The following is a 23,668-nucleotide window of genomic DNA, read 5'->3' as shown; positions in this document are numbered from 1 at the left end:
GGTTTAAATTTAAATCTCCAGAGCTGTCATGCATATATTCTCTCAGGAGAAAAACATTCCTTGCTTTGAAATGTAATTGGTTGAGTTTATACTCCACTTTCTGTACACATCAAGTGAGGTTATGAAGAGACCTACTCAAATCCTGGAAAATCCTTTGGGTTTCCATACTCTCCATACATTGCTGTATTTAGAAAAAGGCTTTTTTTCTTTCTTTTTTCTGCACAAACCATCAATTCTGTAGGAAGATTTGAGGGTAACAACTCCCATCTGACTGTATTGTCAGACAACAATAAAAGTTTTATTCTATGAAAAATTAAGATTTTTAAATATTTATTTATTTTTAGAAACTTGGGCACTGGTCCTTGTTCTATTGTAGCCAGGAATATTTGTGTTGCTAGTAGCATTTTTAAGCAAATATTATTGGATATATTGACAAAATTTTTCTAAGACGACATCCTATTCATCATACAATTCTAAGTACCCTGAAATACTGGGAACTTACAGAATTAAAGAGATCTAAAGTAGGAATGGGTGGATAGGGTGGAGAGAGGAGAGAACAGGGCAGAGACACCTTCCTAATGACCTGGCAGACAGTCCCAAGCTATACAGACATGTTCTAGTTATCTATTGCTGCATGACAAATCACCTCAAAACTTAGTGGCTTAAAACAACAACGGTCTTTTATTATTACCACATATTTCTGGGGGTTGGCTGGGCTCAGCTAAACAGTTTTTGCTCAGAATCTCTCATGCAGTTGTTGCTTGGAGTCTGTCATGCGTCTACGGCAAGCATCATCTGAAGGCTCACTCATTCACTTGTCTAGCACCTGGGCTGCGAAGGCTCAAACATCTGGGGGCTGGAACAGCTGAGGCTCCTTGGACATCTCTTTCTGTCTTGACGTGGTCCCTCTGCATGCTCTCTCCAGCATGGCAGCTTCAGGGTGGCCAAAGTTCTTTCAAGTCAGTTCTGGACTTCAAAGGTCTGTGTCCCAAGTGAGAGAGCCAGGTGGAATCTGTATTTTCTTTTCTAACCTGGCCTCTGGGGTCCAAACAGTCACCAAGGCCCACTCAGGGTTAAGCGGAGGCGACAGACTCCACCTCTTGATGAATCAAGAATCTGCAGAGGTTTTTAAAACCACCACAGGACTTGATAGACCTCTGGCAGAAAGTCTGGAACAGAATAATGAGTCATTTGCTAAACCACAAATTGGTTCATTGTGGTTCCCTTTCTGCTACGGTGGAAGGATAGTGTGGTGTTTAAGGGCTCCTGCTCTGGAGTTTTTGAGTGCTTGCCTGGGCTTGCCTCTGCCTTAACTCTTACTGAGCCTGGAACCTTAAGCAAGTCTCAGTGCTTCAGTTTTCTATTCTGTAAATTGGAGATAGTGACAGCTAACATTTATTGAGCACTTACTAGGTGCTAGGCATTGTCCTAAGTGCATTATATACTGTTTTATTTTATAACCAAGATAACGCTACGAGGTAGTTACCCATCTCCTAAATCCTAAGTTAATAGTAACAGAGATATCTTTCAGGCTTCTTGTGTGGATCAAATGAGACCATCTATTATGTTCGCTCTTTATGTTATTAAAGCTGTTGGGGCAAATTGATGCCAGGTCAGGAGAGTGAGCTGTTTCCAGAAACGGACCAAACGCGCACAATGTTACACAGGAGCACAGATTGTTCCCAGTATAGAGTGGAAGACCAGTCAGAGCTAAGGAGGGTCAGACTACTTGACAGATTTAAAAAATGCATCAATTTGCCAGCCATTCTGGATCTCATTTGGGAGTATGGGTGCAGAACTCAGTCCTGCAGAGTGGGACCACGAGCACCACTTTGAGTTTGCAAAACTGGAGTGTTTATCTTTTTTTCTGAAAAAGGAATCCACGACACCCGGCAGTCAGAAGAGTTCTGCCGGGAGAACACCCGCTCTGCCTGAAGCATCCCCAAGTGTCAGGGGCCTGCGTCGTGGCCCGATGCACGGAGCTGACACCCTTTTCGGGGGCCTCCTGTGTACTCTGACTCCCCTCGCGTCCCCGTCGCCACCCTTGGCTCCCTGATTCCACGAGCCACCTTCCCCTCCTTCCTCTCCCCTAAGGTGTCTAGTCCTGCGATTGCAGAGCGCCCATCTTCCCAAACCGGGCAAAACCCGGAGAGGTGGAATCCCTCGCTCGGAGCGCCCCGGCGGCCACTGGGCATGCTCGGTTGTCAGGCAGGTTCGGGGCTGCGAAGAGCTTTTGCGCCTCGCGGATTCCTCCTCCTGCCGCGCGTCCTCCTCCTCCCGAGCAGGGAGCGGGCGCATGATGGCGGCGGCGGCGGCGGGGAGCGCCAGCGGCCGCAGCAGCGGCGGCGGCGGCGGCGGCAGCAGCAGCAGCGACACGTCCAGCACCGGCGAGGAGGAGAGGATGCGGCGCCTCTTCCAGACGTGCGACGGCGACGGCGACGGATACATTAGCAGGTACTCGGGGAGGTACGCGAAACCGGCTGGGGCGCGACCAGCCTCTCCGCGCTGTCCCTGGACCCGTTCTCTGCCTCCTCGCCCCAACTTCCAGCAAGTTGCTCAGAAGCTTATGGGAAAAGTTGGCTGCGACTCTAACAGCGCGTCGCCGGCTCGGCCACCGAGGCCGAGGGGCTGATCTGCTCGCCTTCTGGTGGTGCCAGTTGTTCCAACTTTTCCCTGCGCTGTCTTTGTCTGGGCGTTGGGAGACATCTCTTTAGGATGCGAGTCTTCCCCAGGTCTCGGAGCGCTCCTGCCTGTGGGGAGATGAATTCTGGCCGCTTGCCCCAGGTAGGAGGGGCTGCCCTGCAGCTTCGGGCTCCTGGGTGTCAAGATGTTGCACCGGGGCAGCGATCTGTCCGTCTGCCCAGTGGACAGCCCCGGGGCCGGACTAGGATAGGGATGCGCTCTCAGTGACAGAGTTGGACATGAAAACAAGCTGTGGAGAACTTTCGTGTGCCACAGCCCCTGCGTTCCAAACCTGGGAGCCCAAAGAATGGGCATGCTTAGCCACTCATTATTAATTTAAACCTATTAGCCTGAGGGGAACGAAGCGCTCTGGCGCAAACTGGGAATTTATAGGTGAGTCTGGAATATAGACCCTACTTCCCACCGCGGCTCCGCGCGCTAACCAGATGAGCCTCCAGTGGGGTCTCGGGGCGCCCCTGAGCGACCTCTCATAACCGTCGCGGTGTTTGCTTCCAGATCCCCTGCAGGGGCGGTGTTGCGGCTTGAAGCCACAGGGTTTGGCAAAATAATTACTTCTGCCTAAATTTTTATCCCTTATCAGACATTGATGGTGAAGAAGGCAATCGTAATGTTTTACGGCATGCTTCTACGAAAGGTTGGCACAGGGCGCTGAAGACCTTACGCGCCCGCCGAAATTTGAATTGCCTTCAAGGAAGTAGGCAACCTAAGTTGTGTATTACGTTTCTTTAGCCTTTGTCTTGGTGATGCTAAAGATCTCTGAACGTCGAGGGCTGCCTCCTGCTGATTGTGCTTGCCTACTTAGAGAAAAAACGAGTGGAGAATTTTCTCCAAAAAAATTTTTAAAAGATTTCAGAAACAGGTAATTTGACATGTAAGAATTTGACAATTAGAAACATAATCATTTATATGGGACTCTTGACTCAATTATGATAATTTTTAGCTGAATTTTTTTACTTTTCTAAGGTTTCATTGGGAAACATTACAAAGATATCAGAAAACTTTATAGGGTAATTCTGTTCTAAAATGAAAAAAATATGTAACTCTAGTTGACTATACATAGATTTTTATCTGGAAGTCTTTCCCTGTTTTGGTTCTGGGGTAAAAAATTTTATCATATAGTTTAGATTTTTTGTTGTTTTTTTCCTATTTGAAAGGCCATTATCTCATTTGCAATAATAAAAACAATCTCATTCTTCACAGTAGGATGCAAAAGAATTTAATTTCACATGGGCAAGAGTGCATATAGAAAACTAGCAGAATTCTCTTCTTTCCTTCCTCTAATCTGATCTATTAATATATTGCTTTATCTGAACTACACTTTCTGTACAAACGCTCATATTATTTTGAATGGTGCCTGTATCTACCCTGAAGAGTAAGGAATTTTGTAAGCATGAGTTGAGAACTTTGTTTTGGAGGATGAGGCATTGTGTGTAAGGGGGTAGTGGTAAAAGGGAATTTCAGATTAGAGTAGAAACCCACTGGGGCAAAAGTGGAAAAAACTCTATCATTCCTTGAGCCACATCACTTTAATATATCTGCGTGAAAGTTGAAAGATATGTGCAGTAATGAACCCTAAGCCATAACTTTAACTGTAGGCAGAGTTACCCTGGAAGTTGTTTTATACTGTGACAAAATTACCAAATAGGAGGAGTTCAAGGATGGCAATCTTGTTATTGAAAGGGGGCACCAAGGAACTTGTCTAGAAGTATGTTTACATAGCAAGCACAGTTTTACCTGAAATACATGTTTATTTGGTGTTGTGTGGGGTGTGAGATTAATGAAGATAAGTGGCATTAAATGACTCCCTCTCTGAAGCTGCTCCTTTGTGTTACCTCTGTTTAATGACCTTTACTGACCACTTTACAGTGGGTGATAAGTTGTGGAGTACTGTGAATTTTCTCTTTTATTAAACATAAGAGTTGGACTTTCTACATTAAAACCTTAAAAACCTCGGATTCTTCAAAAGATAAGTTTATGCTCATGATATGCAGCTGTATCTGTTAGGATTTCAGTTGGCTATATAGAATAAAATAAAATAAACTGTAAAATAGAAAAACCACAGTCAAATAAGGGTTGACTTTCTCATCTAGAAGTCTGGAGGTGGTCCATCCAGGCTGGGGCAGCCATTCCACAGTGGTGGCAATGCCCAGCTTCGTTCTATCTTTCTACGTTGCCATTCTTGACATAAAGCATTCATCCTCGTGGTTGTCTCATAGTCTTAAAATGATTGCTTGTTTTCCAGCCTCATCTCCAAGTTCTAGGGAGGAAGGTATAAAAGGAAGCTGAAATGAATGGTGGCTATATCATTAAAGCAGAGCTTTCCCAAATTCGTTAATTGACGTCTTATTGGTCAAACTACATCACCTTACCATGCCTACTTGCAACAGAGTTCAAGGAAGTATATAATTCAGTTGGTCACATTGCCTCCTAAACAAAATCTGAGTTCCCTTACTAAAAGCAGGGAATGGCCATTGGGTAGGCAAGTAGCAACCAAAACATATAATAAAACCCCATGATAACCCACTTTCAACTCTGTTAGTCCTTCATCTAGCCCTCATTCTCAAACAGGAGTGGGCTGGAGATCTTATGTTTGGAGGAAGGATAAGTGGAAAATAGACTGAGGCCAGGAGGCGAAATGTCAGGGTACACCATCTCAGGAAGAGGGAGGTAAATGATAGGGCTTTGACTCTTCAATATTCTCTTGTCCCAACCTTCCTTATCAAGCTGACAAAAAAGGCATCAGCTATTTGGAGATTCCCGGAATTTCTGCTTCTGCCCAGGAACTCCCAGCCTGCCAGAGGGACCCAGAATCATCCTCATGCATACTTAAGCTGGAGCAGACAGCTACCATCAGGTGGAACCAAACTACAGCTTGGACAGGGCAGGATTTGGGCTGCACAGTGGGACCACAGCAGGCTCTTCCTGTGCATTTCATTAACTTTACAATGACTTAACCCTACATTTATGGTACTGAATTTTTTGGATCCTGTTTATCATGTTGTAGGAGATGATGTTACTCTATTTGTTGAAATTAATTTCCCTTTGGAATTTCAAAGCTTCTTGTTTTTACCCTTCAGTCTAAGAAACTGTCTTGAACATTTTGACAAATATCTAAAACCAACACTTACAGTTATATCTAGTCCCAAAGCCTCAGCTCAAACGTCGGTGTCATAGAGAGCTTCCCTGACCACTATATCAAAGTGGGTTAGCTCTGCCTACCATTATTCTCCATCATAGTATCAATGGCTTTCTTCCAAAGCACTCTTTACAATTTGTAATTGCATTTCTGTTTACTACTTTGTTTGCCCATTTATTATCATTCTCCCACTAGATGTAGCCTTCATGAGGGCAGGAATCGTGTCTGTTTTGTTAAAACAGTACACTCAGGATCTAGCAGAGTATTTGCCACATAGCATTCAGTCAGTAAATTCTGATGAATAAATGACCAAGAATAAACATTAGTATATTCATGTATATTGAAAAATCCTTCAAGCATTTCCATTTCCAAGCATATTCCATGTTTATGAAATACTTTGAATGTGAGCATATTTAATTAAATAATATTTTCTTTTAAAAATAACTTCTTTTTGGTTATATAAAAGATATTCTTGTTGTTGAAAATTTGGAAAATACAGAAATATATAAAAATAAAATCAAAATCACATATTATTCCATAACCAAAAAATATCATTTCTATTTTCCTGGTGACAAATCTGCATTGTATCATTCCTCTAGAACATTAAAAATTATTGAAATAAAAGGAAAGAAATCCCATGTTCATGGATAGGAAGACTTAATATTGTTATGATAGCAATTCTACCCCAAATTGATCTACAGATTCAACACAACATTTCTCAGAATTCCAGCTGCCATTCTTTGCAGAAATTGACAATATGATCCTAAAATTCATATGGACATTCAAGGGACCCAGAGTAGTCAAAACAATCTTGAGAAAGAAGAACAAAATTGGAGGATTCACACTTCCCAATTTCAAAACTTACTACAAAGCAACAGTAACCAAGACAGTGTGTTGCTGGCAAAAGGATAGATGTATAGATCAATGACACAAAACTGAGAGTCCAGAAACAAACCCATGTGTCTGTGGTAGATTGGTTTTCAACAACAATGCCAAGACAAGGGTGCCAAAATCAAGAGTAAAATGGGGAAAGAATAGAGTTTTCAACAAACAGTGCTGGGACAACTGGATAGCCACATGTAAAAGAATGAAGTTGGACATTTTCCTCACATATGAAAATGTATGTATTCTTCATATGCAAAATGTAGGTATTTCTCACATTCCTCCTAGACAAAAATTAACTCAAAATGGATCAAAACCTTAAAAGTAAGAGCGAAAACTATTAAACTCTTAGAAGAAAACATAGGACAAAATCTTCATCACCTTAGATTTGGCAATAGATTCTTATATATGACATCAAAACACAGGCTACAAAAGAAAAAATAGATAAATTGGGCTCCCTTAAAATTTTTAAAACTTATACTTCAAAGGACACTATCAAAAAAGGGAAAGACAACCTGAAGAATGGGAGAAAATATTTGCAAATTTGATAAGGGATTTGTATCTAGATTATATAAATAACTCTTACAATTCAATAATAAAAAGGTCAATAACCCCAAGGGGTTGATCTCCATAATATATAAAGAACTCACACAACTGAACAATAAAAAAACAAACAACTCGATCAAAAAATGGACAGAGGAAATGAACAGACACTTCTCCAAAGAAGGTATACAGATGGCCAGTAGGCACATGAAAAGATGTTCAACACCACTAATCATCAGGGAAATGCAAATCAAAACAACACTAAGATATCACCTCACGCCCGTTAGAATGACTATAATCACCAAGACAAAAAACAACAAATGTTGGAGAGGATGTGGAGAAACAGGAACCCTCATACACAGCTGGTGGGAATGCAAACTGGTGCAGCCTCTATGGAAAACGGTATGGAGATTCCTCAAAGAATTAAAAATAGAGATGCCCTATGATCCAGCTATCCCACTACTGGGAATCTATCCAACGAACCTGAAATCAACAATCCAAAGAGGCTTATGCACCCCTATGTTCATTGCAGCATTATTCACCATAGCCAAGAAGTGGAAGCAACCTAAGTGTCCCTCGACTGACGATTGGATCAAGAAGATGTGGTATATATACACAATGGAATACTACTCAGCCATAAAAAAAAGACAAAATCGTCCCATTTGCAACAACATGGATGGGCTTGGAGGGTATTATGTTAAGTGAAGTAAGCCAGAAAGAGAAAGACAAACACTGTATGATCTCACTCATATGCGGAATATAAACCAACACATGGATGGAGAAAACTGTATTGTGGTTACCAGGGGCAGTGGGGTTGGGGAGTGGGCACAAGGGATGAAGGGAGACATATATATGGTGATGGACAAACAAAAATGTACAACCCAAAATTTCACAATGTTATAAACTATTAAAACATCAATAAAAATAAAAAAAGGTCAATAACCCAATTAAAAAATGGACAAAGGACCTGAATAGACTTTTCTCCAAAGAAGATATACAAATGGCCAATAAACACATGAAAAGATGCTCAACATCATTAGCCACTAGGGAAATGCAAATCAAAACTGCAATGAGACACCACTTTACGCCCAGTGGAATGGCTATAATCAAAAAGTCAGATAATAACAAGTGTTGGCAGGGATGTGGAGAAATCAGAACCCTTATGTACTGCTGGTAGGAACATGAAATGATGTAGTCACTGGAAAATAGCCTAGCAGTTCCTCATAAACTTAAACATAGAATTACCATATGATCCAGCAATTCTACTCCTAGATATATGTGAGAGAACTGAAAACATATGTTCTCACACAAACCTGTACACAAATGTTCATAGCAGCGTTATTCATAATACTCAAAAGATGTTAACAACCCCAATGTCTATCAACTGATGAATGAATAAACAAGATGTGGTACATCCACACAATGGAATATTATTTGATCATAAAAAGGAATGAAGTACTGAAACATGCTACAACATCGATGAACCTTGGAAGCATTAGGCTAAGCGAAAGAAGCCAGTCGCAAAAGACCACATATTATATGACTCCATTTATCTGAAATGTCCAGAATATACAAATTTTTAGAGACAGAAAGTAGACTAGTGGCTGCTTAGGGCTGAGGCTAATGGGAGTATAGAAGGATAATAGCTAAGAGTGCAGGATTTCTTTTTTAGATCATGAAAATCTTCTAAAGTTGATTGTAGCAATAATTGGACAACTCTATGAATATACTGAAAACAACTGGATTGTACATTTTACATGGGTGAATTTTATGGTGTGTAGATTATATCTCAATAAAGCTGTCACCAAAAAAAAAAAAGCCTTGGAAAATGTGATTTGTAATTATAATATTCTATTATTTATTTAATTATTCTCCTATTGTTGGACATTTAAGTTGTTTCCAATTATTTGCTTTGGAATTTCATTAAATCTAAGATGCCGTAGATTGGGACACACCATTATTTTATGTACCAATCAAACTATGACAACAAATATCTCATCAATTAGATTTTTTATTTTATTCTTATTGAAAAGTCTCCTTTCAACTTGTTTAGTCATAGATTTTTATCACATTTCACTATTGTGCCTACGTAAAAAAGGAAAACAGGCTAATCAAATTGTTCAAAATAATTCTAAAACTTCTTCACATGTGAAATCCAAGCCTTCTAAATTACTTTTTGATTCAGAGTATTGATGTTGTGTTTCACTACCCGATGTCAGCCTCTGTGGCATCAAAATATTCAGGGATGCAGCATTTCTTTGAAGGAGGCTCCACTATTTTCTATAGGATTTTCTTCTAAGATGCTAACACCCTTTCTGCAAGTATTGATGTTGGTACTTCTGGTCTTACCAGAAGGTTTTCAGACAATAACCAGGACTTGTATTCTTAAGGAAGCATTGAGAGTTGCAGTTATCTAGTCATGTTACGAGGAATAACAACCTGATTCATGCTGCACAAGCAATGGTAAGTATGCCCAGCACCAGGCCAACAGACTTGTAAGAAACATTCATGTTGCACAGTGTTCAACTGTGCACCTTAGAAGTTTTGAAATAGGATATTTTATATAATGCTAGAATAAACACTTTCCTTGTTCCATGTACTGTGTTATTAAAGAATGTCAAAACTAGAATTATTAGTGAAATGTATGAACTAGAATTGCTTTGCAAACACTTTGCTCAGTCTTCTTTAAACAATAACAACAACAGCAGCAAAATATTTGCATATTGAATGGAGAATACCATAGTGTGTTTAGCTAAAGAACTACAGTTTTACATATTAAACATACTCTACTTTTCTTCCCCTGGTCAGTGGTAGCAGAAATCTGGCTTGGAGAGGCTAGAGGGAGGAGCCACTTAAACAAAAGGTAAATAGAATAGAAAGACTATGACTTCTAGGGGCCGGCCCCGTGGTGTAGCGGTTAAGTACACGCGCTCCGCTGCTGGCGGCCCGGGGTTCGGATCCTGGGCGCACACCGATGCACCGCTTGTCAGGCCATGCTGTGGCAGCGTCCCATATAAAGTGGAGGAAGATGGGCACAGATGTTAGCCCAGAGCCAGTCTTCCTCAGCAAAAAGAGGAGGATTGGCATGGATGTTAGCTCAGGACTGATCTTCCTCACACACACGCAAAAAAAACACTATGACTTCTAGATTCCTTGTCTCATGGCCAAATAGATTCCATGACATAAGGATGAGACTTGAGGTTATAACTCTGGAACACAATTTTTAAAAGAGAGCCTTTGGTGAGATTCAAAGAATAGCATAACCAAAGCCAGACTTCAAAGAACTTGAATAATGCTGAAAACCTCAAAGTTACAGTCAAACCATAATGTCACTCGAAAAAGTATAAACTGAACCTATGTGAGGGAAAAAACAAAAAGAAAAAAGAAAAACCATTAAAACTAATATGAGGGAGAGAATTTTAGGTGGGACAATATTTGGTACCCAGTGACCCAGAAGAGCTAACTCTGATATACAGTATTTCCTGATTACTGGCTTACAATAAAATGAACTCATTTTAAGTGTATATTTCAATGAGTTTTTGTGTTATTTTTTCTTAGTGAGGAAGATTGGCCCTGAGCTAACATCCATGCCAATCCTCCTCTTTTTGCTGAGGAAGATTAGCCCTGAGCTAACATCTGTGCCAATCTTCCTCTATTCTTTGTATGTAGGATGCCGCCACAGCATGGTTTGATGAGCACTGTGCAGGTCCACGCCCAGGATCCAAACCCACAAACCCCAGGCCGCCAATGCGGAGAGTGCAAACTTAACCACTATGCCACTGGGCCAGCCCCTCAATGAGTTTTGATACACTTACATATTCCTATAACCACCACCACAATCAGGATTGATTTTCATAACCCCAAAAAGTTTCCTGTGCCCCTTCCTGGTCAATCTCTACCCTGATCCTGGTCCCCTGCAATCACTGATCTGCTTTCCCTAGCTATAGATTAGATTTGTCTTTTAGTATTTCGTATAAATGGAATCATACAGCACGTACTATTTTCTGTCTGGCTTTTTTAGGCTTTTTTAAGATTCATACATACCATTACATATATCAGTAGTTCCTTCTTTTTATTACTGACTAACATTCCATCCATTGTGTGGATGTACCACAATTTGTTTATCCATTCATTTGTTAATGGACATTTGGGTTATTTCCAGTTTGAGGCTATTAGGAATAAACGTACTATGAACATTCACATACACATGAAATTACATTAGTTTTAAGAAACAGGATTCTATATTTAAGCTAAGATAGACTTAACGTTTACTGAGTGCTCACCAGGTGTTTTGTATAGCTTATTTAACACTCACAGTAGCCGTGCGAGACAGATACTGCAGAAGCGAAGGGGAAAAAGTGGATAATCCTGGCAAAGTAGTAGTGCGTGAGAAACCATGATGATAGGAAGGGCCCTCTGTGAGACTGGTAAGAGGCTGCTCAGCCTGAGCCACGTGGCACCGCATTATTGAATCACGAATCTAAAGACATTTAAGGATCATCTAGCCTAGAGCTTCCCAAACTTCAGTCATTTTTGTCTACCACATTTATGATCTTTTCATATCTCTGACCACAACCTCTCCCTTGAATATAAGACAGGTATATGCAGTAACTCCATACTTGATTTGCATGGCCTAAGGAATCTCAAACTCACCATATAAAAAAAAAATTCCTCCCTCCCCTCCCCAACTCTTCCTCCTTCAGTTTTTCCCATTACAGTAAATTGCTACTCCCTGGTTAGAGGCTCAAGTCAAAAAATAAAGTCTGCATTGTTTTCTTTTTTAACAGTACATTCAGTCCATCAGCAAATCCACCCGTTCTGTCTTTAAAATATAGCTTGTGTCTGACCATTTCTCATCACCTTCCCTACTCAGGTCAAACCATCACGCATCTCACACTGAGATTATTATAATAGGCTCCTATGTCTGTCCGTGCTCCCTCCACCCTCCACACATGTGGACTATGCATACAGCAGCCAGGCAACCTATTAAAGAGTAAGTCAGATCATGGTATTGCTCTGAAGCATATTGGAAAGGGCACTGGGTCTGAATCAGAGAAGTTGGGTTCACTCTAGGCTCTGCCATTAAGTAATTATGTGACTTGGTACCAGTCCCTGCCTCTGTCTTAGTTTCCTTATCCATAAAGTGGAGTGATGAAATGCTCCTCTATGCTTTCTCTTGCTCAGGGTTTGTTGAAATTCCTTAGTTTTATAGATTTAAAGTTTTCACCAAACTTGGAAATTGTTCAGTCATTATTTCTTCAAACATCTTTTCTGTCCCTTATCTCTCTCCTTTCTTTTTTGGGACTCCAATTATACATGTATTAGATTGCTTGATATTTGCCCACCCCTCACTGAGGCTCTGTTCATTTTTTCCCCATCTTTTTTCTCTCTGTATTTTATTTTGGATAGTTTCTATTGTTATATCTTCAAAATTCACTGATCTTTTCTTCTCCAGTGTCTAAGTTGCTATTAATCTCATTCGTATTTCAGATACTGTATTTTCACGCCTAGAAGTTTTATTTGAATATATGGAGCATATTTATAATGGTTCTGTTAACTCCCTTGTCTGCTAATTCCTTCATCTCGGTCATTTCTGGGTATGTTTTTATTGTTTGATTTTTATCCTGGTTCTGGCACATATTTCTGCTTCTTTGCATGCCCAATAATTTTTTATTGGGTGCCAGACATTTTAACTTATTGGGTGTTGGCTTTTGTTGTATTCCTTTACTTTGTTCTGGCGTGCAGTTGAGTTTGGATCTTTTGGAAGCTTGCCTTTAAGCATTGTTAGGCAGGATCAGAACAGCCTTCAGTCTAGGGCTGATTTAGCCTTTGTAGATCTCTGGAGCTCTCTCTCTGAAGCATTCCCTCCTCTTCACTCAGTACCACAAATTCTATCCACTTTAAATTCCCTGAACTTTTTCTCTATCTCGTCAACTCAGTGAAACCGCTGGGTGATGTCTGGATTCCCCCTCCTGTTCTGCAGCATGTAAACTGCCTCCAGGCAGTAAGTTGGTATAATTGTAGGCTCAGCTTGCTAGTTTAGCTTTACTCAGGGATCCTAGTCTTGTGCTCTTATATAATGTCTGGAAATCAGTGTTTCATAAAATTTTTCTGGTTTTCTAGTTGTTTTAGGTAGGAGGGCAAATCCAGTCTTTGTGATTCTATAATGACCTGAAGTAGAGTCTTGATTTCTCTTTTTTCTGAGTATCCCAAAGCGAGCCTGCCTATTTGGAAACACCGTGTTTATTAAGTTTATGTCTAAATAATTTTATATTAACATTTACAGCAATAACTCAACCAACTTACTGTTTTTAAGCTACTACCTACAGTCTAGGCTCACATAGCTTTTCTTTTAATAGCTAACATTTTTGAGTGTTTACTGTGTGTTAGGCTCTATGCTAAGCAAGTACTTTATATACATGACCTCAGTTGATACTCATCATTACCCCTTTGAAAAAGGAATTGTTATTACATACAATTTAAAGACGAGAAAGAAAGGCTCAGAGATACTGTTATTTGCTCAAGATTCAACAGTTAGTAAGACTGAACTTCAGTTCATGTCTCTGGTTCTCAAATGAAGGTCATGACCACTATTCGATGCTGCTTTTCACGTGCATTTCTTTAAACTATTTTTAAACAGCTTTATGAGATATAACTTGTATACTATACAATTTTCCCATTTAAAGTGTACAATTTAATGTTTTTAGTATATCCACAGAATTGTGCGACCATCACCATAATCAATTTTAGAACATTTTCATCACCTCCAAAAGAAACCGTGTACCCTGTAGCAGTCATCCTCATTTCCCCCAACCTCCCCAGCCCTAGGCAACTATTAATCTACTTTCTGTCTCTATAGATTTGCCTATTACGGACATTTCATATAAATGGAATCATCCATTATGTGACCTTCTGTTGCTTGTGTTTTGGTGTCATATCCAAGAAGGCTTTAACCCAAGATCACTAAGATTTACTTTTATGTTTTCTTCTAAGAGTTATACTTTTAGTTCTTACATTTAGGTCTATGGTCCATTTTGAGTTAATTTTTGTGTATAGTGTGAAGAAGAGGTACAAGTTCATTCTTTTGCATGTGGATATCCAGTTGTCCCAGCACCATTTGTTGAAAAGACTACTATTCTTTTCTCATTTTCTTGACACCCTTGTCAAAAACCAATTGACCATAAATGTAAGATTTTATTTCTGGACTCTCAATTCTTTTCCACTGATATGTATGCCTATCCTTATACCAGTAGCACATTATTTTGATTCTGGTTGCTTTGTTGTAAGTTTTGAAATCAGAAAGTGTGAATTCTCCAACTTTGTTGTTTTTTTTACGATTGTTTGGCTATTCTTAGTCTCTGGAGTTCCCATACAAATTTTAGGATCAGCTTGTCAGTTTCTTCAAAATAGGCAGCTAGGATTTTTGATAGGGATTGTGTTGAATCTATAGATCAGTTTGTTCACGTGCATTTTTAGTAACTGTATTTTTCAAGGTATTTTTGTTTTTGTCCTCCTGCCCACATCTTTATTTAATAGTCTTTTTATTTTGAGTCAGCATATTGGTGAACATCTAAAGTAATAATAGTATATGTTTATAGAAGCCTTTATAGTTTACAATCAGTTTGTCCATACATTATCTCATTTAATCTTTGCAACAGGAATTAATATCTCTATTTTAAGGCAAGGATCCAAAATAACATAGCCTCTTGAGCGAAAAGAACGAGCCTGTGGCCCTTAGTTGAGAGTCTTTTCTACCATACCTCCTGCGAAGCTAACACAAGAAAACCTATTTTCCCCCAAAGCCTTAAAATTCTTTACTATTTAATTTACCCGAGGTCTGTGGTGGAGATGAATTTTCATTTTATAACTGGCTTCTTAGCATCAGTGGGAATGGCATTTAAATTCTTGGTACAGAAGGTGAGGCATTTGCATTCTAAATGAGTTTCCATGGGGGTCTCAGCTGGGGAGACTCTCTGTTGTTTGGTAAATTGAAAATCTCTTTAAGTGTTAGTCCCAGAGTAGAAACCATATGGAGAGAAAGGGCATTTCCTTAGAGAACAGTTAATTGTCAGCTTCGCATTGTCATTTGAAAATGTCAGTTTAAATGTATAAATGAGTAATTACTAAATTCATGCTATTGATTATTGATGACTCTAACTGATGGGAGAAAAAAAAGTTGTGTAGGCAGAAGGACTCTCTGGACCTATTCATTTTTCAGACATTTGAATCCCTAACTAAGTGGGAATGTAACCGGAACACATTTCTAAATGACCAATAAGCATGACTGTATCTGTCTAATGTGATAGTTGTTAGTTGAGTTTAAGTGTAGCCCTCAGTTGAATATTTAGTTGTGAAACTGTTGCTTGGAAAATTCTAAATAGATGAGCTTTGTGTTTAATTTTTTAAGCATTTACATCAACAGTGTAGAAGATACTTGAAAAAGTATCCTAGACTTAATGTTGGGGTTAATTGGGCCTCTATTCAACATTATGGCAAATGCCTTTGGTTAAGACACCTCGTGTCTATTGTTTAAAACATCAACATGTGCAAATTTTTGGTACAGATGAAGGGAGTAAGAACATAGATAGAGTGAAGGAAGATGTTTTTGTAAAAATGTGGCTACATTTCCTTTAAATGTCAGATTTTTTACTAATTTACAAAAATTCAGAACTTGTTTCTGAGAAATAACAAGCTTAATAGAATATTCTACATTGGAGGTTAATGTTTTTAAGCAAGGGTTTTACTTTGACAATTTTATGCACTGTAGAGTCTTAACCTGATTTTATTTCACAATAAACAGGATGAAAATCACTGCAAGAATATAGTTGGAGAAACATTTACTCTTCTAAAAATGTGTTGGCAGTTTTATATTTATTATAATCAAAGGATGAAAGCAATGCTGCTCATCCCCCTCCCCCTTCTTGGTTTCCTAAGCTCCTTCGTCTCTAACCAGAATTATTATCCTAATGTCCTAACCTGCAGGCTTGGCCCCTCCTGGCCGCTCTGCGTGGACGTGAAAGTCATTTTTCTATAACTTAAAACTGAGCGGGCAGCTCTTCTTAAAATCCTTCAACAGTTGCCTATTCCTTACAGATAAGTTCAGACTCCTTCTAGGGGCATTTAACTTAAGGCCCTTGCCCATCTGGCACAGTGACTATCCCCTCTCCAGCATTCTCTCTCACCTCCACCCTCCAGCATGCCTAGCTGTTCCAAACATCAGTACTTTGCACAAGCAGCTCCTCTTGTAAGTGCCCTTCTCTCCCCCTTGTCTGCCTGGTGAGCACCTTCTCCTTTTTTCTAGACTCATTTTTTCTAGACCCAGTTCTCATGCAGCTTTTTGTCTCTGGAGACTTTCCTGATGCATCAGTACCTCACACACACTCCTAGGCCAGCACTGCTCACATTTGATGTTCTCGCTGTTTCCATTTCCTTGCTCCCCACACTCAAGGCAGAAACTTTTCCTTGTCTTGTCTTTGTAACCTCGTGCCCAAGACGTAATAGAAACTTACTAAATATCAGTCAAACAAATAAAATTGTTCATGGGTACTGGTAATTTCAAACACTTTAGACTTTTTAGAAAAAGATTTATCAAGTTTTGGCCAACTTCGAAGAAGCTGAGGAATTTCTATTTGAAAATACACATCATGTGCCTTTTACCTAATCTAAAATACCAGTGTGATGGGGATTCAGTGTCCCTGCTACTACTAATGAGTCATTTGACTTTAGGCAAGTCACACAATCCTCTCTAATCAGTTTCTTCTGTAAAATAATTTTAACATCTTTTTTGGGACTTAAATACTTTGATTTTGTGGACTCTAGGTACTAGCTTAGGATTTTGGTGGTAGCATACTCTTACAGAAAAGCGTGCTATTTAAATTAGTCTCTATTGGGCTACTGTTTGGTGTTTGTTTATGAACTAACTCTGATGAATCAAAAGTATTGAACTGTTGGTTAGGTTTTTTGGCAGATTCTGAGTAAAGTTTATGAGATTAGGTGAATTTAGAAACTACTCTTAATTTTGCATTCTAGTTGTTATTAAAAAGTTGATGGACGGTTGTCCATGCAGTTCTGTTCTGACTCTTTCAGGATCTATAACCAGTTTAAAAAGAAAAGATTTTCAAGTTAATATTTTATAGCCCACTTTTCTTAGGCTATTCCTCTGTGGTTACTGGGTATTCACAGTAAACAAACATTTTAAGCTAATAATAGAATAAAAGTAAGGGAATTTACCCAATCCTAACTTGTATAATAGTAATTTCCATTTTCAAACTCCTGTGCCGATGTTAACCTGTCTCTAACTGTGTGCTTATGTGCTTCCAGAATTATTGTCTGTAAAATAACATGGAATGAAGAAATCGCAAAGAATATCGCCTTTTGATCTTGTAAGTTAGTTTGATAAAGCCTTCTATTTTGCTGACATAAAATGCAAGTTCCTTGAAAGGAATAATATGCAGTTTATAGTGGTTTGTTACTTTGCAGATTTCCTCCTGAATCTTCAGTACTTGTAGCCTCTGATGACTGTCATACCAGAGTGAACTTAAGAATATTAATTTTTATTTTTAAACATTCTTTGAATGCCCACTGTACACACAGAAGAATACAAAGATGGGTGTGTTCTGCTCTGCAGGAGTAATTTGGTCTTATGCAACAAGTACACACATAACTAGAAACAAAGAAAAGTGCAAAGTGCTTAGAAAGGTTTGGGGAAAGGAGAAAATCAACTGGGCTTTATTGGACAATATTGTTCTAGTCAGGGATAAGTTTGTTCTAGTCAGTGGCCAGAATGGACCACCTCCCATCCTAGATTGCAGCCTCTTTCTTTACTTCAGCCGGAGTGGCTCTGCTGATGGCTCCCACTGTTCCCTGCTGCCCTGCTCCCTCCCACAGACCAGGGGCTGCTCACTGCAGCACTGATGACAAGGAGAGACCGCCCTGCAGAGGCTCTGGCTTCCTCAGTGGTAGGAGTCAGGTGCACACTCCTGAGGTGTCCTGGAGGTCACACCCTGTGGGGCAGCAACCAGTGAGAGATTGGAGACAGGAGGGAATCAGCTGATAAATCACTCCTCCTTCCTTCCACCTGAGAAGCTTCTGAACGCAGTAGCTTCCTATAACCTCTCTGGAGACATTCTGGAAGACCAAATAACCAGCTGTGTATGTTGCAAAGCTGTGGCCAGCTTGGTTATGCACCCCCTTGTGTTGGTTCTCCCCGCTTTGTTTCTTCACTTAGCTTTCCCCTCACTTTTGCTTCCCTGAGATTGCACCCCCAATAAAATAAAAGTATGTAAGCTTAAGATAGCACCCATATAAACAGCTCACAAAAAGGAGATTATTGTTTAAATACATTGGGTTTCATAGGCCCTGAGCCTTACTGCAAAAAAATTCATTCAATAAGGAAAAATATAAAGAAAATGAGATCATTCTTAATCTCATCCACCCAGATATAGTAAACCCACACACAGATACACACACAAATATGAAGTAATGCACATTATTAGTTGCCCACAAACCATCTATCCTCATTTTTCTTCCCAGCAGATCCCTAACAAAAGTTCAGGCAACCATTCCTCCTACAAGACACCCGTGTGTTTCAGGGTCCCACTTCCACATGTAAGGGGAAGCTGATTGATCTAAGGGTAAGTCCAGACTCTTAACAACTGTTGAGTTAAGAATGGGCATGTGATGTGACTTGGACTAATGAGTGCCTAGAAACGGTTTGCTAGAGACTTCTGGAAAAGTTTTCTGCATTCTTCTGGTAGAGTTTCTGGAAGCAACTCCTTCTCTCTTCCCCTCTCAAGTGGGATACAGACATGAAGAAGATCCGTGTACCCTCAATTGCCAGTAGCAGCCACCTATGGATGCAAAGGGAAATTAATACTAGAATGAAGACCATACTTTGAAGGGAGAGAACAGCATGGAAAAGGCTAGTGCTTTGATGATATTGATTGATCCACTGAAACCCACCCTGCCTCTAGACTTCCTGTTGTATAAGCCAATACATATTTTTGTTATTATTTGCGTGTGTGTGTGTGTGTGTGTGTGTGTGAGGAAGATTGGCCCTGATCTAACATCTGTTGCCAAGTCTCCTCTTTTTGCTTGAGGAAGATTGTCCCTGAGCTTAACATCTGTGGCAGTTGTCCTCTATTTTATATGTGGGATGCCATCACAGCACGGCTTGGTGAGCCGTGTGTAGGTCTGCACCCAGGATCCAAACCCATGAACTTCAGGCCACCGAAGTGGAGCGTGAGAGCTTAACCAGTATGCCACGGAGCTGGCCCCATCTTTATTATTTAAGACTGCTTGCGTTATGTCTTCTTTACTTTTACCCCAAAGCATCCTAGAACACTCATGTATTTATATCTATGGGATTTTACTATGTATGCTGTTTTGTAATCTGCTTTTTTCACATACTATATCGTATAAACTTAACATGTAAATATAGATCTCGTATTACCATTTTAAATTAAGTATTCCATGGTGTGTGTGTATAAAACTTGATATATTATCCTAGCTATCTCACTATAGAAATTTTATTTTACTTTCTGTCTTAGTTATTTGTTGCTTACTTCAAAGCTCAGTGGCTTAACACAACATGTATTTATGATCTCACAGTTTCTTGGGTCTTGAATCCAAGCATGGCTTAGCTGGGTCCTCTATTTTAGGGACTTTCAGGAGGCTGCAGTCAAGGTATCAGCTAAAGCCAGTCATCTCTGGGTTTACCTGGGCAGGATCCGTTTCCAAGCTCACTCAGTGGTTGTTGACATGATTCAGTTCCTTGAGGACTGTGGGATTGAAGGCTTAGTTCCTTGCTCACTATTGGTCAGAAGCCACCCTCAGTTCCTGAGCAAGTGTTCCTCTTCACCAGAGCAAACATACAAGAAGCCAGAGAGAGTGCCAGCAAGACAGAAGGCACAGTCTTTTGTAACCTGATCTCAGAAGTGACATCCCATCACTATTGCTGTATTCTGTTCTTTAGAAGAAGTCACTAGGTCCAGCTGACCTTCAAGGGGAGGAGATTACACAGGGTGTGACTACCGGGAGGCAGGGATCCTCAGGAGCTGACTTAGAAGACTACCTATGACACTTTCCTACTTTTGTAAACAATGCTGTGGTAAATATCTTATCCATGCATCTTTGAAAACCCTTTCTGTTACGGGCTGGATTGTGTACCCAAACTTAGTATGTTGAAGTCCTAACCCCCAGCACCTCAGACTGTGACTGTATTTGGAGATAGGGTAATTAAGGTTAAATGAGGCTTTTGGGGTGGGCCCTAATCCAATATGACTGGTGTCCTTATAAGAGGACATTAGGACACCATACACACAGAGGGAAGACCATGTGAAGACACAGGGAGAAGACAGCCATCTACAAGCCAGGGAGAGAGCCCTCAGAGTGAAACCAACCCTGCTGACACCTCGCTCTTGAACTTCTAGCCTCCAGAATTGAGAGAAAATAAATTTCTGTTGCTTAAGCCACCCAGTCTGTAGTACTTTGTTATAGCAGTGCTGGAAAACTAATAAACCCTTCTATTAATAACTGGGTTAATATATACTAATTGCCTTCCAGAATTTACTTTGCCATCAGCAATCTATAAAAGTGTCCATATCCTCACATATTCAGTAACATTAAATATTATTGCTTTTTTTAACATTCATCAATCTGACATCTGAATAATGGTATCACGTTATTTAATTTTACAATTATTTGAATGCTAGTGAGTTTGGACCTCTTTTTCATTTATTTATTGACCACCTGTATATCTAATTTTTGAATTTTTTCCATGCTCATTTTTTCTGTTAGGGAATTTGTGTCTTTCTTTTTGATTTGTAAGAAGTCTTTATATATTAGGGACATTAATCTTTTATCAGATTTCAAATGTTTTCCCCAAATTTTTGCTTTCTTTTTAAATTTGTTATATCTTTTGCAAAATATAGGTTTTAAGTTTTTGTGTAGCCAAATCTGTCACTTTCTTCTTTTACTTTTGCACATGTTAAGGCTGTGTCTATTGAGCTCAGTAGATAAATTGTGAAATTATTTTCTTATAGCTATCTTAGGGTTCATTTTGTAATTAAATATCTAATCCCTCTGGAATTTATGTGTATATGATTTACATGATTGGAAACATCATTTTTTTCTCTAAATGGTTGTAAATTGTCCTAATCCCATTTAATGAATCCATCCTTTCCCTACTAATCTGAAAGTACACGCTTTATTGGGTACTAACTTTAAGAATATCTATTTGCATCTGATTATGGATCCAACATTTTCTTTTATTGATCTATCTGTTCTTATATTAGTACTATTGCTTTATAATATGGTTCAATATTTCATATGGATTGCCTTCCCTCATTGTCTCTCCTTACCGAAAAAAAAACCCCCCAAAACCCATCTTGGCTATTTTCAGACATTTTTTCCTCCCGAAAGAACTTTAGAATTTTAAAATTGAATTTTAATTGGAATTGTGGTACATTTCCAAATTAATTTAGAAAGAATCGATATCTCTGCAAGCCAGTTTTTCGTAAAAGGGATTGTATGTCTCTACATTTACTCAAGTCTTTACTTTTGTGTCACTAAGTGTTTTTCCTCATATAGTCCATTTATGCCATATTTTTTGTTTTGTTTTGTTTTTCTAGCTTTCTCTCCAAATTTTGTTGCTATCATAAATAGAGCTTTTTTAAACCTTTTTTTCCTAGTTGATAATTGATGGTATATATTAAAGCTGTTTCTTTTATTTGTTCAAATATTTTATTTATTCAACACATTTATTGAGTACTTACTATGTGCTAGACACTCTAATAAGCACTGAGAATATAGCAGCAACCAAAATAGACAAAATTCTCTACCCTCCAGAAACTTACATTCTTTTTTGGGGGGTGGGGTGAGATTAATAGTAACCACAAAAATAAAATATGACTTGTTAAATGGTGAGAAGCACCAAATAAAGTAGGGAAGGCAAGAGTCAGTGTAGGTGTGAGAGGTTAATTTTAATATTAAATAGGGTAGTTAATGGAGACCTCACTGAGAAAATAATTTTTGAGCAAAGAATTGAGGCCTTAGGAAGCAATCATTTATTTATGTGGAGGAATAAGGTTCCTGATTAAAGGAACAGCAAATGCAAAAGCCGTGAGGCTGCGGGGCCGGCCCCATGGTCTAGGGGTTAAGTTTGGCACGCTCCACTTCAGCGGCCCGGGATTTAGTTCCCAGGCAGGGACCTACACCACTTGTCAGCAGCTGTGTTGTGGCAGGTGACCAACATACAAAATAGAGGAAGATTGGCAATGGATGTTAGCTCAGGGCAGGTCTTCCTCAGCCAAAAAAAACACAAAAAACCATAGGGTGGAAGCTGGTCATTCAAAGAATAAGGAGGTCAGTGTGGCTGGAGTAAGAAAGGGAAGAGTAGAAGAGGAAGTAAGGAGGCGGGCAGATTTTATGGCCTTGTAGATTATTGTAAGGACTTTGGGCTTTAGTCTGAGTGAGAGTTTTCTGCATGATTCTGCTGGATTGTCTACACTTACCTTCTCCGTTTTCTTACTTCTCATAATCTCCTTTACCCACACAATTCTGGCATCTGTCATTCTCATCAATCCATACTATCACTGCATTGAAACATTGCCAAGGTCACAGTGACCTTCTTGTCAGTAAATAAAATAGGTATTTCCAGTCCTCGTCTTGTATTACCTCTTAGCAATCGATTGTGTTGACCATTACGTCCTCTCGAAGCACCCTCTTTTCCTGGCTCCCATGACCCACAGTCTTCTTGCTTTTCTCCCATCTCTCTGGCTCCTCCTTTTCTATCTTATTTGCAAGCTCATCTCTTCTACCTAGCTACTGAGTGTCAGAATTTCTCAAGGTATTAACTTTTGCCCATTCCTCTCTAGGCATTTATGTTTCATCTCTCATTTGATTCAGCTTCAGTTATCCTTATAGATGCCAATGACTCCCCTAGTAAATGTCCAGCTCAGACTTCTCTTCTGAGCCTCAGAGTTGCATAACCAATTAACTCAATTGCCTATATATCATCTCCCACCAGATAGTTCTAAAACATCTGGAACTCCCCAAGTCCAGTATTGGATTCATGATCTCTCACCACAAAAATCTAATCTTCCAGTCTTGCTGTCTCAGTGAATATGACCATCATACACCCACATACACAGGCCAGAAGAAATCTTGGCATCATCCTTGACACCCCCTTTTCCATCAACTCCCATACTCATTGTATCATCAAGTCCTATTATTTTACCTTCCAAACCTCAAATCTGTCCCCTTCTTTCCATCTCCATTACTACCTAATTCTCTCACTTGGAGTACCGCAAATACTCCTAACTGACTTCTTGTGTCTCCTTTGGCCCTCCTCCAATCCAAGCCCCCACACTGTAGCCAGAGATATCTTTTTGAAGTGCCAATCTG

General features: G+C 39.6%; 1 protein-coding gene across 2 annotated transcripts in view; it reads left to right on the top strand.

Moving 5' to 3' along the window:
* The first annotated feature begins 2,281 nt into the window (after positions 1 to 2,281).
* MCC (MCC regulator of WNT signaling pathway) overlaps positions 2,282 to 23,668 on the top strand; it is a 399,974-nt gene continuing 378,587 nt past the window's right edge. The window contains exon 1 of one of the 2 annotated variants that reach the window (XM_058538632.1): positions 2,282 to 2,454. In XM_058538632.1, coding sequence (XP_058394615.1) covers positions 2,297 to 2,454 — 158 coding nt within the window. In that variant the 5' untranslated portion in view covers positions 2,282 to 2,296. Of the gene's footprint in view, positions 2,467 to 23,668 lie in introns of both variants that reach the window. The other variant, XM_058538623.1, reaches the window with a different exon arrangement.

Source organism: Diceros bicornis, chromosome 1 (genome assembly GCF_020826845.1).
Source record: "Diceros bicornis minor isolate mBicDic1 chromosome 1, mDicBic1.mat.cur, whole genome shotgun sequence".
Taxonomy (NCBI): domain Eukaryota; kingdom Metazoa; phylum Chordata; class Mammalia; order Perissodactyla; family Rhinocerotidae; genus Diceros; species Diceros bicornis.
Note: the sequence above shows the minus strand (reverse complement) of the source record. Positions and strands in the feature narration are given on the sequence as shown.